Consider the following 15,082-nt stretch of genomic DNA (forward strand, 5'->3'; position numbering starts at 1 on the left):
TTTCACATTTTTATCCAAGTGGATTGATAAGTAAGCATGAAGGAAATAATACATTGAATCCATTTGCTTTGTTTTCAGTTGTGAAAAAATAGCCTGAAGTGCAGCTGCTGAGACACTCCTTCATATCAAAGCCTTGCCAAGTTCACATTTGGCTATTTTGACCCCATTTAGCCTATACATTGATTATTTTCTTCCCAAGGATAGATAATCCCAGAATCAATTCACTGCACCTTCACTAAGAAGAATACTGTATACCTTAAGAGGTCACATGCATTAAAAAATAAACTAAGAATGCATTATCCTTCTAGCATGTAAATGTTATTAATTCCCATAGCCTTGCCCCTTGGAGTGATTGAGGTGTTTACTCCGGTGCATATGTTTTATAAATCAGCAGTGGGTGAGCACCTGCTTAGTGTCCCATTCTTCCTTATTATGCCTGGCAGGGTGATAGAGCACATAGCAATAGATCAATATTCACCCTCACACACGCACACACACACCAAACAGGACACTCAGGCTCAAACAATGTGGATGCCACACCTTCCCACAGCTATGCATGGGGGGATGCACGTGAACATTAATAAACATGCACAAATAAATGCACAAGCACATTTGCATAAGGGGTTGTGCCTATTTGCCCATTTTCCAGGTTATGAGATGATTACCATCCCATTAACAACAGTTTTCCTGCCCTGCACAAACCCTCTTTATGCCATAGGTGCTATGGGGATGATGAAGCATTGTTATCAGGGGCCATGAATCATCCTCTTCCACAAATTAAACATGCAACGTCATAAACACATTATGGCAAACCTGCAGTTCAGGATAGATGTGTAGACAGGATTATGTGTGAAGGTGTCTGGGTGTATGTGTGAGTGTGGGTGTGTTTGACTGAGTGCCTAGTGTCCCAGTTAAGTGTAATAAAGCACAGGGCTAAAATAATGTGATGAGTTAAATGAGCAGACCATCCATGCATTCAAATCCCTCAATTCCCCACCCGCCATCCACCGTCTCCCTCTGTCTCTGGCTCACGGACCCTCTCTCTCGCTCTCACTTTCTCTCACACATGTATGTGTGTGTTGGGCGGGGAGTTTGGAGTTGGGCTTGGAGGTAATGTGATTCGACTGGAACGATTAATCTTGCTCAGGTGAGAGTGCGTTGGGAGAAACAGGGAGGGCAATAGGGAAAAGAGAGATGGGCAGCGATGGTAGTTTAAATATAAGTGGGGAAAGAAAAGAGAAGAGAGGGAAGCAGATGACGTATGGCTGGTGATTTCTTGTCTCCCACTCCCTTTCTGCCTCTATCTTTCTTCATAAGTTTACTACTCTTTTTTTACTCAGATCTAATCATTTCCTCCATCCTTTGATTCCATGTTACCTTTTTTCATATGCTTTTGTACAAAGGCCTGCAGTAATCAGTAGACCAACCAAATGGCAGCAACAAAATCATTTCACCTGGTAGACCTGCATACAATGCGCAGGCTTGTGCAAATACTGTAAAAGCACATTCAGGTGCACTTTATTCAAACTTTGAAGAATTTATGTGTTCAAATGCACAAAGACGCGCCATACATAGGTTTGTAAAGGCCACACTAATGTAGGGAAAGTAGAGATGTTTCAATAGGTTTAACAATGAAATCAAAAAGAGGCATTTTTATTGCTTTTCTGATTTTATTCAAGGGCAGTTTCAGTCTGTGATTTTAATTCATTTTCAGTCAAACAAGAACTTTAATTATGGCTGCTGCAAGCATTGCAAGTCCATCACTGTACAAAAGGGTTAGGGTTGTGTATGGGATTTCCTATGTCCCCTGAATGCACCATCGGGGTGCATGTCCGCAACTTTAGTTCAGAGACAAACGGCAGCCAAACAACGGACAGTGTGTGCGTTCATAAGACCAAACCACACATACACACACACACTCTATTTCGCCCAGCTCCGGGCACATTCTCAATTGAAAATACAAAGAATGACAACTTTATTCCTGGACTCTGCCTGTTTGTTCCTCTCACATCTGAACATTTGCAAGTGTCCTGACCCGACACTCTGAAGTGATTGCTGCCAGCTCAGATTTCTTTAACCCTTCTGAACATTTGGTCCTTCGAGCCGGATGTGAGCAACTGCTTCAGCCTTATATGTTCAGAATGGAAGGCCGATACCCATACAGAGAGTCTGACCGTCCGCACAGACATAGCAAGCTGCCATCATACCTCCAGAACTATGAAGTGGATGACCTCACTAAGAACCGACTCTCACATGATGATCAGGGCAAGCATTCTACTCATCCTGAAATTCTCCAATATATTCATCATATGAAAGAGGAACACAATCAACTCCGACTAGATGTGCAACGCCTGACAGAATTGATCTCTAGCTCACCTGTACTAGCTCCACAGCATGCCACATCACGGTCTGAGGATGGGACGTCAACCACACCTGCCCACACTAGTAAGCTGGTGCCAATCAAAGGTCAGAAGAGCCCACATCAGCCTGAAAGTGCTCCACAGGTGCCATTTGGGGATGAGTCTCACCATCCAAAGGACAGCCAGCATGGCCTGATTGAGGAGCTCACCCACAGTCTAAATGACGCAGATCTTGACAGGGAGCGCAGCGCACAGTCACCATCACCTTCAGTCGACTCATGCCCTGAATCTCAAGATTTTCTTTCACCAATGACACCAGGTGAGAGGCCCTCTCCACTTCCAGCGTCAGCAGCAAGGGGACGATCACCGTATCATGCAGGCCAAAGAAGGGTTGACGAGGTGTATGCTCGTCGCCACAGGAACTGCAGTCAGCCTGCCACTCCTCCTAGATTGCCAAGGCTAGGGGCCTGCTATGAAGATGATCCATACTACAGACAAGATGACAGGCATCCTACCCCTGGTCACCCAAGCTGCCCTGACAGTCACTATCGTTCTCCTTATGGATATGGGTATCAGGATTCGAGTTATCCGTACAGGCGCTGTGGTAACTATCCAGATGACCGCCGACAGTGTCCAACCGATCGCCTGCAACCAGGTGGGTGCCCTCAGACACCACTCTCTCTCGGCAGAGCCCAACCGATAGAGACTTATCGCGGACCTCAACCAACGATCCCCGACCTTGTGCACGAGGACCCACGTGAGTTTGCAAGATTAAAGTTAGCTCTAGATAACATACTTCCACTTGATGCTCCTGAACACTTCAAGTTCCAGATCCTGACAGATCACCTTAAGTGTGAAGATGCACTACTTGTAGCTGACTCATACAGTAACAGTCCATTCCCATTTGCTGACACCATGAGAGCACTTACAGAAATGTATGGGCAACCTCAACATCTGGCCTTAAAAAGGATTACCAAACTGATGGATGGACCCAACATTAGGAGTGGTGACATCAGAGCCTTCAAGTCTTTTGCACTACAAGTCCGTGCGCTAGTCGGTATGTTACACCAGTTGGGAGAACAAGGTCGGACAGAGTTGAGGTGTGGCTCACACGTATCTCGCCTCTTAGCTAAGCTACCTTATGACCTAAGAGCAAATTTCCAGAGATTTGTCAATCCCATCAACACTCCTATACCAACACTGCTTCATCTTGCTGAATGGCTTGAGTATGAGGTGCGTGTCCAGGTAATTGGAGACCAATATTGCGGCCACTCTGACAGGGAGAGGCAAGTTTCACGAAAGGAAAGACGTCCTGAGCATAAGTTTCAGAAGGTTGCCACCATTCTCCATGGTAGTGAGCCCAGGAGAAAGATGGAAGGTGACATGTCAGCGGCACAAGAAAGGCCCAAGAAGTACTGTCCATTCTGTAATACAGTGCAGCATTACCTGAATCAGTGCAGTAACTTCAAACTCTTGTCGAAGGAGCAGAAGACAGAGTGGATCAAGGTGAATAAGAGGTGCTGGCGATGCGCCCGTGATCATCAAGCAGCTAAGTGTAACCTCAAAGCCAAGTGTAAACCATGTGGGCGCCGACATCTTGAAGTTCTTCATGATGTCAATACCAGCCCAGATGCTACAGCCTCTGATTCAACCAGTGCACCAGAGGAAAGCACATGCTTAGTAAGTTCCACCTCTGAGACACTGTACGTAGACCGGCAAACCAATAGCAGTCAGGTGTTACTCAAGCTAAGTCGTGTCATCATTAGGAGCAGTACAAAGATGGTTGAAACCTATGCTATACTGGATGATGGATCAGAGCGTACCATACTTCTGCACGAAGCGGCTGATTGCTTGGGGCTGCACGGGGAAGCAGAGGACCTAGCACTCCGCACTGTCCGTCAAGATAGCTGTACCATCCATGGTGCTGCTGTGTCATTCTCCATTTCTCCTGCCTCACAGCCGAACAAGTCCTTCCAGATCCACCGAGCCTTCACAGCAAAGGAACTTGGCCTAGCACGCCATAGTTACCCGATAAGAGCATTACAGGAGCGGTACCGTCACCTTAAGCACCTGCCACTGCCAGACATAAAGGAAGTACAGCCCCTTCTGCTTATTGGGTCAGATAATCCACATCTTCTCACTCCTGTGGAGCCAGTACGTCTAGGTGGACCTGCAGCTGTGCACACCCGACTTGGATGGACTTTACAGGGTCCATCGAGATTCCTACGTCAGCGGCTAACCCCACAGCAGTGTCTCTTCACCTCTGGGGCCTCACCAGAAGCTGAGCTCTTCAGCCATGTGGAGAGACTCTGGAAGATGGATACCTTGCCATACCGGAGTGAGCGGCTCATTACTAGGTCCCGACAAGACGCTGAGGCCATTCAGAGACTTGAGGAAAGGACAATGCGAGTAACAATTGATGGAGTAAATCGCTATGCCACCCCACTACTGTGGAAGAAGAATCTTCCCCCTCTTCGTGCTACACCAGTGGCAGTTTTGGCCCAGCTTCGTGGTACAGAGAAACGACTTGCCAGAGAACCACAGAAGGCAGCTGCCTACTCTCGGGAAATCCAAAAACTGCTGCAGGCTGGCTTCGTCACAGCTGTTGCACCGGAAGAGGCCGCAGTGAGTAACTGTTCGTGGTTTATCCCCCATCACATGGTGCACCACAACGGGAAGGACAGGATAGTGTTCAACTGTTCCTTCACCTACAAGGGTCAGAGCCTGAACGACTGCCTTCTTCCCGGGCCTACACTGGGAGCTAGCCTGTTGGGAGTCCTTCTCAGGTTCAGGGAACACCCAGTCGCCTTCAGCAGTGACATAAAAGGGATGTTCCATCAGGTCCGTCTGCTAGATGAGGACAAACCCTTTCTCTGTTTCCTGTGGCGAGACATGAAGGTAGACGAAAAACCCACCATCTACCAATGGCAGGTGCTTCCCTTTGGGACTACATGCAGTCCGTGCTGCGCCACCTTTGCACTTCAAGATCATGTCCAGAAACACACTGAGCCAGGAGAGGATGCTCGTCTGTCCATAGAACGTAATTTCTATGTTGACAACTGTTTGCAGAGCCTCCCATCAGAAGGCCAAGCCAAGGAGTTGGTGGATCGCCTGCAGTCTCTCCTCTTGGAGGGTGGATTTGAACTACGACAATGGGCTAGCAATGTCCACACGGTCATCAGCCACCTACCAGTTGAATCCCAGTCAGAGGGTAGCGTTCTCTGGCTCTCCCAGGAGTCAGCCGATCCGCAAGAGCGCACTCTAGGACTCGTATGGCACTGTAAGACTGATGCACTCCGGTACAAGCATCAGCAGAGTGTCAGTTCAGAGCCAACAATGCGCAACATTTATCGGCTGCTCGCCCAGCAGTATGATCCTCTCGGGTTTCTTATTCCATATACAACCAGGGCAAAGGTCATCGTGCAACACCTCTGGGACAAGAAAAGAGGATGGGATGATCCTCACTTACCTGAGAATCTGCTCCACGCCTGGCGTTTGTGGGAAAGTGAACTCAGCCAGCTCTCACAGATAACGCTGCCGAGATGCTACACTGACTCACGCTCGGATTGTAGTCACAGCCATCGAAGCCTTCATGTGTTCTGTGATGCCTCTGAGCGTGCCTATGGGTCTGTGGCATATCTACGGACCGACCAAGGAGAAGGAAAGGTCCAGGTGGCTTTCTTGGCTGCGAGGTCGAGAGTTGCACCCAAGAAGCAACTCTCAATTCCAAGGCTAGAGTTGTGTGGAGCCCTTACAGGAGCACAGCTGGCTTCTGTTCTGAAGAAAGAACTGACCCTTGACATCCAAGTTGTGGTGTTCTGGACAGACTTGACTACAGTGCTAAACTGGCTCCATTCAGATTCATGCAGATATAAAGTCTTTGTGGGAACCAGAGTTGCAGAGGTACAAGAACTCTCTGCTGCAGCATCTTGGCGGTACGTGGACTCAGGAACCAATCCAGCAGACGATATCACAAGAGGGAAAACTGTGGCTCAGCTTGCTGGTGCGAATCGCTGGAGCCGGGGGCCACCATTTCTTCAGCTGCTACCCAGCCTTTGGCCACAAGCACCGGTGGGAGAAGCTAAGGAGGAAGTGGAGGAGCTGAAGAAGCCAGTGTTCTGTGGTCTGCTTACTGGATCCGCTAGTCCAGCGATACCTGACATCAAACAGTTCAGCACATATGAGGAACTCCTGAAAGCCACTGCTCGAGTGATGCACGGGGCGGCTAATGACACCAGTCACCCTGATGCTGATGACTTTAAAAGGGCAGAGCTGGCCCTGCTTAGACATTCTCAGATGGAGAGCTTCCCGAGAGAATTCACATTACTTAAATCAGAGAAGCTGATTCCATCCAGTAGCAGGCTAATTACCCTCACTCCTGAGTATGACAAGGCTTCTGACTTGATTAGAGTTGGAGGTCGACTCCGCAGATGCGAAGGCCTGAGCCCTGAGGTACTACACCCTGTACTTCTAGAGCCTGCTCACCCAGTTACGAAGCTTCTAATCCAGCGATGTGACAATAAGCTCAACCACCCGGGAGCTGAACGTGTTTTCGCTGAGTTGCGCCGGAAATACTGGATCTTAAGGGGGAGAGAAGCAGTCAGAAGACATCAGCATTACTGTCCCGAATGCAAGAAGTGGAGAGGTCAACCAGAGGTCCCGAAAATGGCAGATTTGCCGCCCTCAAGTTTGAGGCTCTTCCGACCTGCTTTCTATTCGACTGGAATGGACTGCTTCGGCCCTATGCTCATTAAAGTGGGTCGGCGCACAGAAAAGAGGTGGGGCATTCTTTTCAAGTGTCTTACTACTCGAGCAGTTCACCTGGATCTGCTGGTAAACATGGATGTTGACTCCTTCTTGATGTCACTCAGACGGTTCATAGCCCGTAGAGGGAAGCCGTTTGAACTCCGTTCGGACCAGGGTACTAACTTTCGAGGTGCAAGTAAGGAACTACAAGAAGCATTCATCGCCCTAACGCCAGATCTTAGACAGCAACTGGCAGCAGAACAGATCCGATTCTGTTTCAATCCCCCTAGTGCTCCACACTTTGGAGGGTCTTGGGAGAGAGAGGTGCGATCTGTAAAAACCGCTCTGCGCACCACGTTGGGAGCGCAGATAGTGTCAGAGGAAGTGCTGAGGACTGTCCTGCTTGAGGTGGAGAGTATACTCAACTCCAGGCCTTTGGGTTATGTTTCTTCAGACATCGCAGACCCAGATCCCATCACGCCCTACTCTTTGTTGATGGGGCGGCCAGATTGCTCTCTACCCCAAGTGTTCTATCCAGAATCCGAGCTGCTCAGTCGTAAGAGATGGAGACACACTCAAGTCCTGGCTGACCAATTCTGGAAGCACTTCATACGGCATTTTATGCCCACCTTGCAACCACGGCAGAAATGTCACAAGGACACAGACAACATTGCAGTTGGATCTGTGGTTCTCATTGTTGATCAGCAGACCCCACGAGCGCTCTGGCAAGTAGGAACCGTGAAAACTATCCTACCGGGGGCCGATGATCGTGTCAGAGCTGCAGTCGTTCAAGTAAAGGACCGAACTTACACTCGCCCGGTGGCCCGGCTCATCAGGTTGCCTGTTCTACCCCAGGATTCTGCTTAGGTGCAGAGGACATTCCATCAAGGTCAAATTTGTACACCAAATTTGGGGGCGGCTGTACAAAAGGGTTAGGGTTGTGTATGGGATTTCCTATGTCCCCTGAATGCACCATCGGGGTGCATGTCCGCAACTTTAGTTCAGAGACAAACGGCAGCCAAACAACAGACAGTGTGTGCGTTCATAAGACCAAACCACACATACACACACACACTCTATTTCGCCCAGCTGCGGGCACATTCTCAATTGAAAATACAAAGAATGACAACTTTATTCCTGGACTCTGCCTGTTTGTTCCTCTCACATCTGAACATTTGCAAGTGTCCTGACCCGACACTCTGAAGTGATTGCTGCCAGCTCAGATTTCTTTAACCCTTCTGAACAATCACTATGCATTCACCCTTTATTATTAAAGCAGGACTTCCAAAACAATTAGTATTTGAGGTTGAATAGAGAGGGGGGGAAATTAGAACACAAAAGGGAAGAGGCACTGACACACTGACCAGTTTAACAAGATTCTTTAGGTAAAAGTTCTTTTTTTTTTTTATTTAATCAAAACGTAAGAGTTTACTTACATTTGGCAAAGTTAAGGTAATCCATAAGTATTAGAATCCCTGAGCTTAGTGGATGGAATGAAGATGAAATCTAAACTAAGAGCTAATGGTATTACTGGCTAGGGTACAGTGTTGGATCTGTGCTAATTTCTTAATTTGATTTCCCTCCTCAAATAGAGCGAGTAATTTGTTTAGGCGACCAGAATTTGCCTAATTTAGCTGGTAAGCTCCTTGGCAGCAGTAATGGGGATAAACAGCTAGAAGAAACTGCAGCCTAATCATAGTGCGTCTGTCTAAATCTTTCATTTGCACACACACATACACACACCGACACACACAAATAAACTCATGTATATTTTTTTAGTTCCTCCCCTGTCTCTACATTCCACCATAATTATCTAGTTTAAAAATTACAGCTTCATAAGGCTCAATAGCTTGCCAACTAACCTGTTAGCCAAGTCAATTTGTACAGACAAACTCACACTATGGAATTATTGGCTTTTCAAGTTTTGCAACCCATACCAATACGATATCAGTTTGATATAATGAAATCATGTAGTAGTGCTCAATCAGCCAGATAGAGTTCTTCTAGAAAAGTACAGAAAAAAAAATCTCTTTCCTCACATAAGACAATGGCCGTTATCCAACAGCTATAATAACTTTGGTGTGTCAAGAGATAATCTCTATTAATACTGTAGCCGATGCTTTCTAAGAGGGCAAGTACACAGAGTGCACGGCATCCAATTTCGGAGCAAAGCCAGGCGATTTGAAATTGAAAGAGAAGTGGTATGTACTTTATAATGGAATACAAATGAAGGCGAATGGAAACAAGCTACAGATATAGTCCTCATAGTGATTTTATAGTTGGGATAGTACAAACACACACACACACACACACACCTATACGCCCACATCACTTACTCGTGTGTGGATTGATTATACACTTACAATGGGTGAAAACATATGTAGCTATATGATGAGGCAGTTTAATGTGAGTGCAGAAACATTTAATGCATTCCAGCCTCATAAACACACAAGGGTTTCTAACTGGTTGCTTGGACTCTACACACAAACACACACAGACACACAAACTCTCTCCTGTACTGCACCAGAATGTTTCTGAGCATGTTTCCCAAGATAGAGATGTGTTATATAAATACAGGCATGCTGCTAAAATCAACATTCAATAGCGCACACATGCATGCACACACTCCAACCTGCTCTCCACATTTGTGTACACATTTGCACAAACAATCAATCCCTGTATCCAGGGAGAGGAAATGCGTGTATTAAATTTAGAGATCTCCCATATGGAAAAGAAATAGTAAAAACTTATATGTGATTACTCATGAAAGTGGCCACTTTCGCATTACTTTCATACATTGTTTTAGTAAGTATCCAAAACATACAAGTTTCATTATATAATTTTTCAAGGGATCTTATATCTGTTTTCACTCTTGTATGCTTTTCATACAAGTTTCACACAAGACAGATACAAACTTTATAAGATTTATATATATCTTTTCCATATGGGCTGCATCAAGGCAGTATATGGTTAATAAGCTAGTTCCCCATTACAATGTGTAAGTAAAGCACTTTGAGGCATCTCTTGTTGTAATTTGGTACTGTATAAAATAAAACTTGATTGAATTGCATTGAACTGATTGTCTAAATGTGTGTTTATACTCGCTCTGCTCTGTGCTCAGGTGCTTATGTTTTCTTAGGGGAATGCCGAGCTTTCTCTCAATTACCATCCTATATCTTTCTCATCCCTCTGCTCTTCTCTGCTTCCTACCCCAATGGATTCTCCCTTTTCCTGAAGCTCCTCCATCCTTCTCTCTAGCTCCTAATACTTTTCAATAAGTGCGCTATTTTAGCTGTTAGCACGCTGATTCACCTTCATCTATACAAGCAACATGCCCAGCAGGATGTTCACACACGTATGTGGCACTTCGTGTTTTGCATCTCACAGACAAAAAGTGTGGGCGGGATGACTGACATCTAAGTTTGATTGACATATACTGTAGCCCCAAGACAGAGCAAGCCAAAGAATCCTTTCATCCTTGGTAGGCCATTCTCAGAGTTTCTGCTTTTTATCTCCATGTTCACTCTGTGCTTTCATCAAATAATGAACTCTTTCACGTTCCCTTCACTTCTCTCTCAACTGCCTGTTATTTATAGCCTTTTGTTATCTGACTTGGTGCTCTCATTTACTCTCACATATGATTTTGCTCTACACAAACTTTTCCGTCACTGTTTTAGCCTCAACACCCCCCCACACACACACACACACTCACACACACTTTCCCTCCTACGCCAGGTTCACGACCATACTGTTCCTCTCGAACGTTCCCTCTGTCATCTATTCATCATTATCACAAGTGATGGGTAAGCTGCAGCGGTACAATTCATAGTTGCAGAGCTGAGTGACAGCGTGTTGGCACTATTTGTGACATTCACGCGTGCAAGCGGTTGATAACACGTTGCCTACCCCTTTATTTAACTGGCCACGGTTGAATGAGAAGTGGGGTTTCATTTTCACAGCGGTAACACTAAGTGGAGTTGTGGAGGAGGGAGGGCGTGTACACAAACACATACACATTACACACACGTGCGCAAACATAAATGCATGCATGAGCGAAAACTCACACATTCAATTAAACTTACATGTGCACATTTCTGGGGAGCTGTGACGCACCTGTCTTCTAGTGAGTGTATTAGTGCACACTACCTCAAAGTTAAAGGAGAGATTGCTGCTGAAAAGAATGAAACTGAACAAAGCTGGGATTTTAACAGCATTGTTCTTGTCTGAACCCCCCTAAAGAAACCTCTGGCTCTTCCTGACATGGATTTTGCTTAAAGCAAAAAGTCAAATGTTTTTGAACTCCGGTTGAACTTTGGAACTGAGTTTCCCTTAGCTTCCGTAACCCCAAAGGTAAGGAAAATAGCTCTGTGTTGCTTTAATGTCATAAATATTCAATGAGTCTTTTTTTTCCTTCATCTGCAGATCTCTGACTTTCATGTGACTTTTTCCTTTGTGTATTTCACAGGGGAGAGTTTTCAATTCTCAGCCAAAACCCGTTTGCTAAGGACATTTCTAGTGTAGAGGAAGATCAGCACCATGGATAGTTCCACACTCGCAAACAACTACAAGTACTCGATTTGCTTCATGGTTTGCGACTCGTTTCTGGCACCTGACATATTGGGAATGAAAGAATTTTGCATCACATGGATTTCATTTTTTTAGACCTCTTACAGGTGATTATTTGAAGTGAGTTTGTCTGCATACTTTGTTTTATTGGTCATATATTTTCTCCTGCTGTCTTTTGTTTTCATGCCCCTTTTTCAGACCTCTCCTGCCTATTAATTTACCTTCCAGCATTTGAGCTCAATGTTGCCCCTGTGTTTCATCACTGATTTGATTAAAGTTTTTAGGCAGGTATAAAGAAGAGCTTATGCTTCAGTCACACTGAGTAAAAACAGGACGGCACCTCTTTGCAGCTAGGAAAAACCAGCGGTTGCTCTGTGATTACACTGATTTTTTTCATGCTTGATGACAAATTGCAAGTAGCTGCGACATCCAGTTCGTCACCCAGAGGTTGAGCATGCAAACACTATCTACCTCTGGGTGAACATTTTCAGTCGCAAGGGAACTGCACAGGTTGCCTGGTGGGAGGCAACGTGTCTCCAACAATCTCCTACTTGGACTGACTGAAGTCACTCTCAGACAGAACCTGCCCACGGTGTGTCCCTTTGCAGCTCAGCTGTTTGGTATCTGGCTGTGTTCTGGTTATATTCCTGCATAAAAGCAGAGCTGGGGGGTCAGAATTTCTAATTCAAACCTATGAGGTTCTGACTGGAGTCTGGTCCCCATCTTCGAAGCAATAAAGGGAATGAGATCGCAAATTCAGTGCACACGGTTGCTGTCTCCAACCACTGTTTTCCCTAGTGAGACTGTAGCTTTATACAAACCTTTGTGCATGTGCATGACTAGCACAGCTGTGTGTGTTCGTGTGTAAATGTGACACCAGAAGAGTTTTTATGGCTTCAAATGATTAATTTGAAAAGCCCCCACCCACCCCCACCCTCCATCAATTCAGAGCCCATGTCACAAGTGAAAATGATACAAATTAACGGATGAAAAGGACCTTGACAAAAGCGCTACAGTTGGTGGCCATATTTTTCTATGCGTGATGTAGACTGATTGAGGTGAAAAAGAGCAACAGCGATTGATGAGGGATGACAAGAAATGACAGATGTTGAGCTACTTGTTTATTTTTGTCATTTTATTTTGGGGCTTAATTTAAAGGTCTGTGTCAATGCAGCATTATAATATTTGGGGGGTTTTTTTCTTTTCAAAAGACGAAGTTTTACCCAACTCCTAAAACATCACACGATGTGTTTTAGGACTAATGTTACTTGGGTGCACAAACTCACTGCCATCTGATTCACTGAGCACCCGACGGATATGTTTATGTGTGTAAGAGTAAGAAGCTAAGCAGTTTCAGTATGATTTATGATAAGGCAGGGACTTGAGTTTCCCCTGATTTGTTTACTTTCTAACATGCCCGATCTGCCAAAACACACACACACGGTCGGACACACATGCAAATTAACACTGTCACTTTCAGAAATGAGATTGATGCGCAAGTAAACTTATTCTGAGTTGCCAACTAAATACTCTCACTGAGGATTTCAGTTAGTCTGTGGAGAAACGGAATTTATGGCTTCTTGTTAAATGCTACATGTATGAACACATGCACACTATGACTAGGCACCCTCTAACTGTAATCTTTCACCCTTTAACCTTTGAACTCAGCCAAAGTTCTCATTAGACTCAGGCAATGTTACTTTTATTAGCTCCTCTTTTCCACATATCCTCGTGAGTCATGGTGAATGCACATGAATTCTAAGAGTGAAAAAAGATCAGCGGCGAGGACACACACACACACACACACACACACACACACACACACACACACACAGCGAGACATCATGTTTAAAGCCATCTGGTTGCGCCAGCAGGACACAGATGCCGCTCCTGTGTTTTCTCTCAAAGACAGACTATCTGTTTACAAGATAATATCTCTGTGTGTCCCCGTGCTATACATGCAATTCATGTACAATGGTTTAGTCTGTTTTTAAACCAGGCAATTGCCGGTCATTATTGACAACTGCGTTATATCTTTCTAGTGTGTCTCAAATTCTCAGTAGGCATCCTTGTCTTCAATGACTTGCGTTAACCCTTTAAAACATATATGTAAAAAATATTAAAAAAAAATACAGAAAAGACTAACAGCAGGAACTAGTAGAATGAGATTTCACTGATGTTTATTCACACTTTTCAAGGTATTTCTGCTTTATTCGTTTCTATAGCTTGAAAGATAGTAAAAACCAGAGGAGAGATGATGGATTGCACAATATTAATTATCGACTGCAACAATAATAGGAGTAATAAACATAAAATGTGGCTACTAAAGTCACAGGTCTTCCTGTAAAATGAAAGATATTGACTTAATTTTTATTGCTTTTCATGCGTGTGCACTATTTTGTTACTAAGCACCACGTATAAGACAGGTTTTAGTTATTCAGCTGCATCTGTATTGGGCCCTAACACTCCTCCTTTACCACCTGCTCGCCTTAATCCAAACTGCTGCTACTCTGCTGCTGAACTGCTCCACATATTGTAAATCATTCTGGATCTGAGCACCTGCTAAATTTCCCCTGTGTTATTGTTAAACAGGTTGTGAAAGACAATGCCAAGTCTTATTTTTGTGCATCTCATATACTTGAAGTTGTGCAGTCGGTGAAAAACTTTGGAGAGTCACTCTGACAGACCTTCTAAAGAAATGATTACATTCGACACCAGAGCCCCTGTAAGATTATTATCATGAATAAATCATTTGAAAATATAAAATATTACACTATGTTAATCATTTTTGGGGGGATAGAAAAGACAGAAAAGCCAGAGTACATGGAACACAAAGGATTTAATGTTACAATCCTTTGTGCAATCATCCAGACACTGCATTCACATACTGAATCCTAATTCAGATTTTCAGGGAATGATGTACTTACTCCCAGATGGTGACTATAGAGGACATCACACAGCCACTATAAATCCACAAGACCATCAGGAAGCCCTATTCACCAGACGTCTTATCTGAATGTTACAGCACTGAGTGTGTTAAGTCCCACACTTAAGCTCCTACACACCAGGGTTATAGGGCTGGCACTTCCCGTCACATGTTGTGTTAAATTAGACCCATGACACCTGCAGGAGGTTCTGCAGTGGCTTCTGGCATCCCAGACCGAAACTTACAGTTAAAGGGTAAAAACTGGTCAAGGTATTTCAGGAAGATTAAATTTTATTTTAAGCCTTAAAATGTTTTGTGCTTTATTTTAGGTCTGAATCTACAGTACTAATAATTATAATAAAGAGGTTTATGGATTATATTGCGTGGGTGTGTAAAAATATGAAGATGATTATGACAGGGTAATACTGCTTCAAAGTTAACCTCTTCTGTTAACTCTTTTATATTCCTGTCCCTGTAGATACAT

At 44.7% G+C, this 15,082-nt stretch overlaps 1 protein-coding gene across 1 annotated transcript in view; it reads right to left on the reverse strand.

The window, feature by feature from the left end:
• LOC146653815 (uncharacterized) overlaps window positions 1-14,655 on the reverse strand; it is a 34,944-nt gene extending 20,289 nt beyond the window's left edge. The window contains exon 1 of the mRNA XM_085379885.1: window positions 14,600-14,655. Within this exon, the coding sequence (XP_085236011.1) occupies window positions 14,600-14,655 (56 nt within the window). The remainder of the gene's footprint in view (window positions 1-14,599) is intronic.
• Between the last annotated feature and the right edge of the window lie 427 nt (window positions 14,656-15,082).

Source organism: Rhamphochromis longiceps, linkage group LG14, assembly GCF_057381845.1.
Source record: "Rhamphochromis longiceps isolate RC_006_pf linkage group LG14, R_longiceps_female_GT1.1, whole genome shotgun sequence".
NCBI lineage: Eukaryota > Metazoa > Chordata > Actinopteri > Cichliformes > Cichlidae > Rhamphochromis > Rhamphochromis longiceps.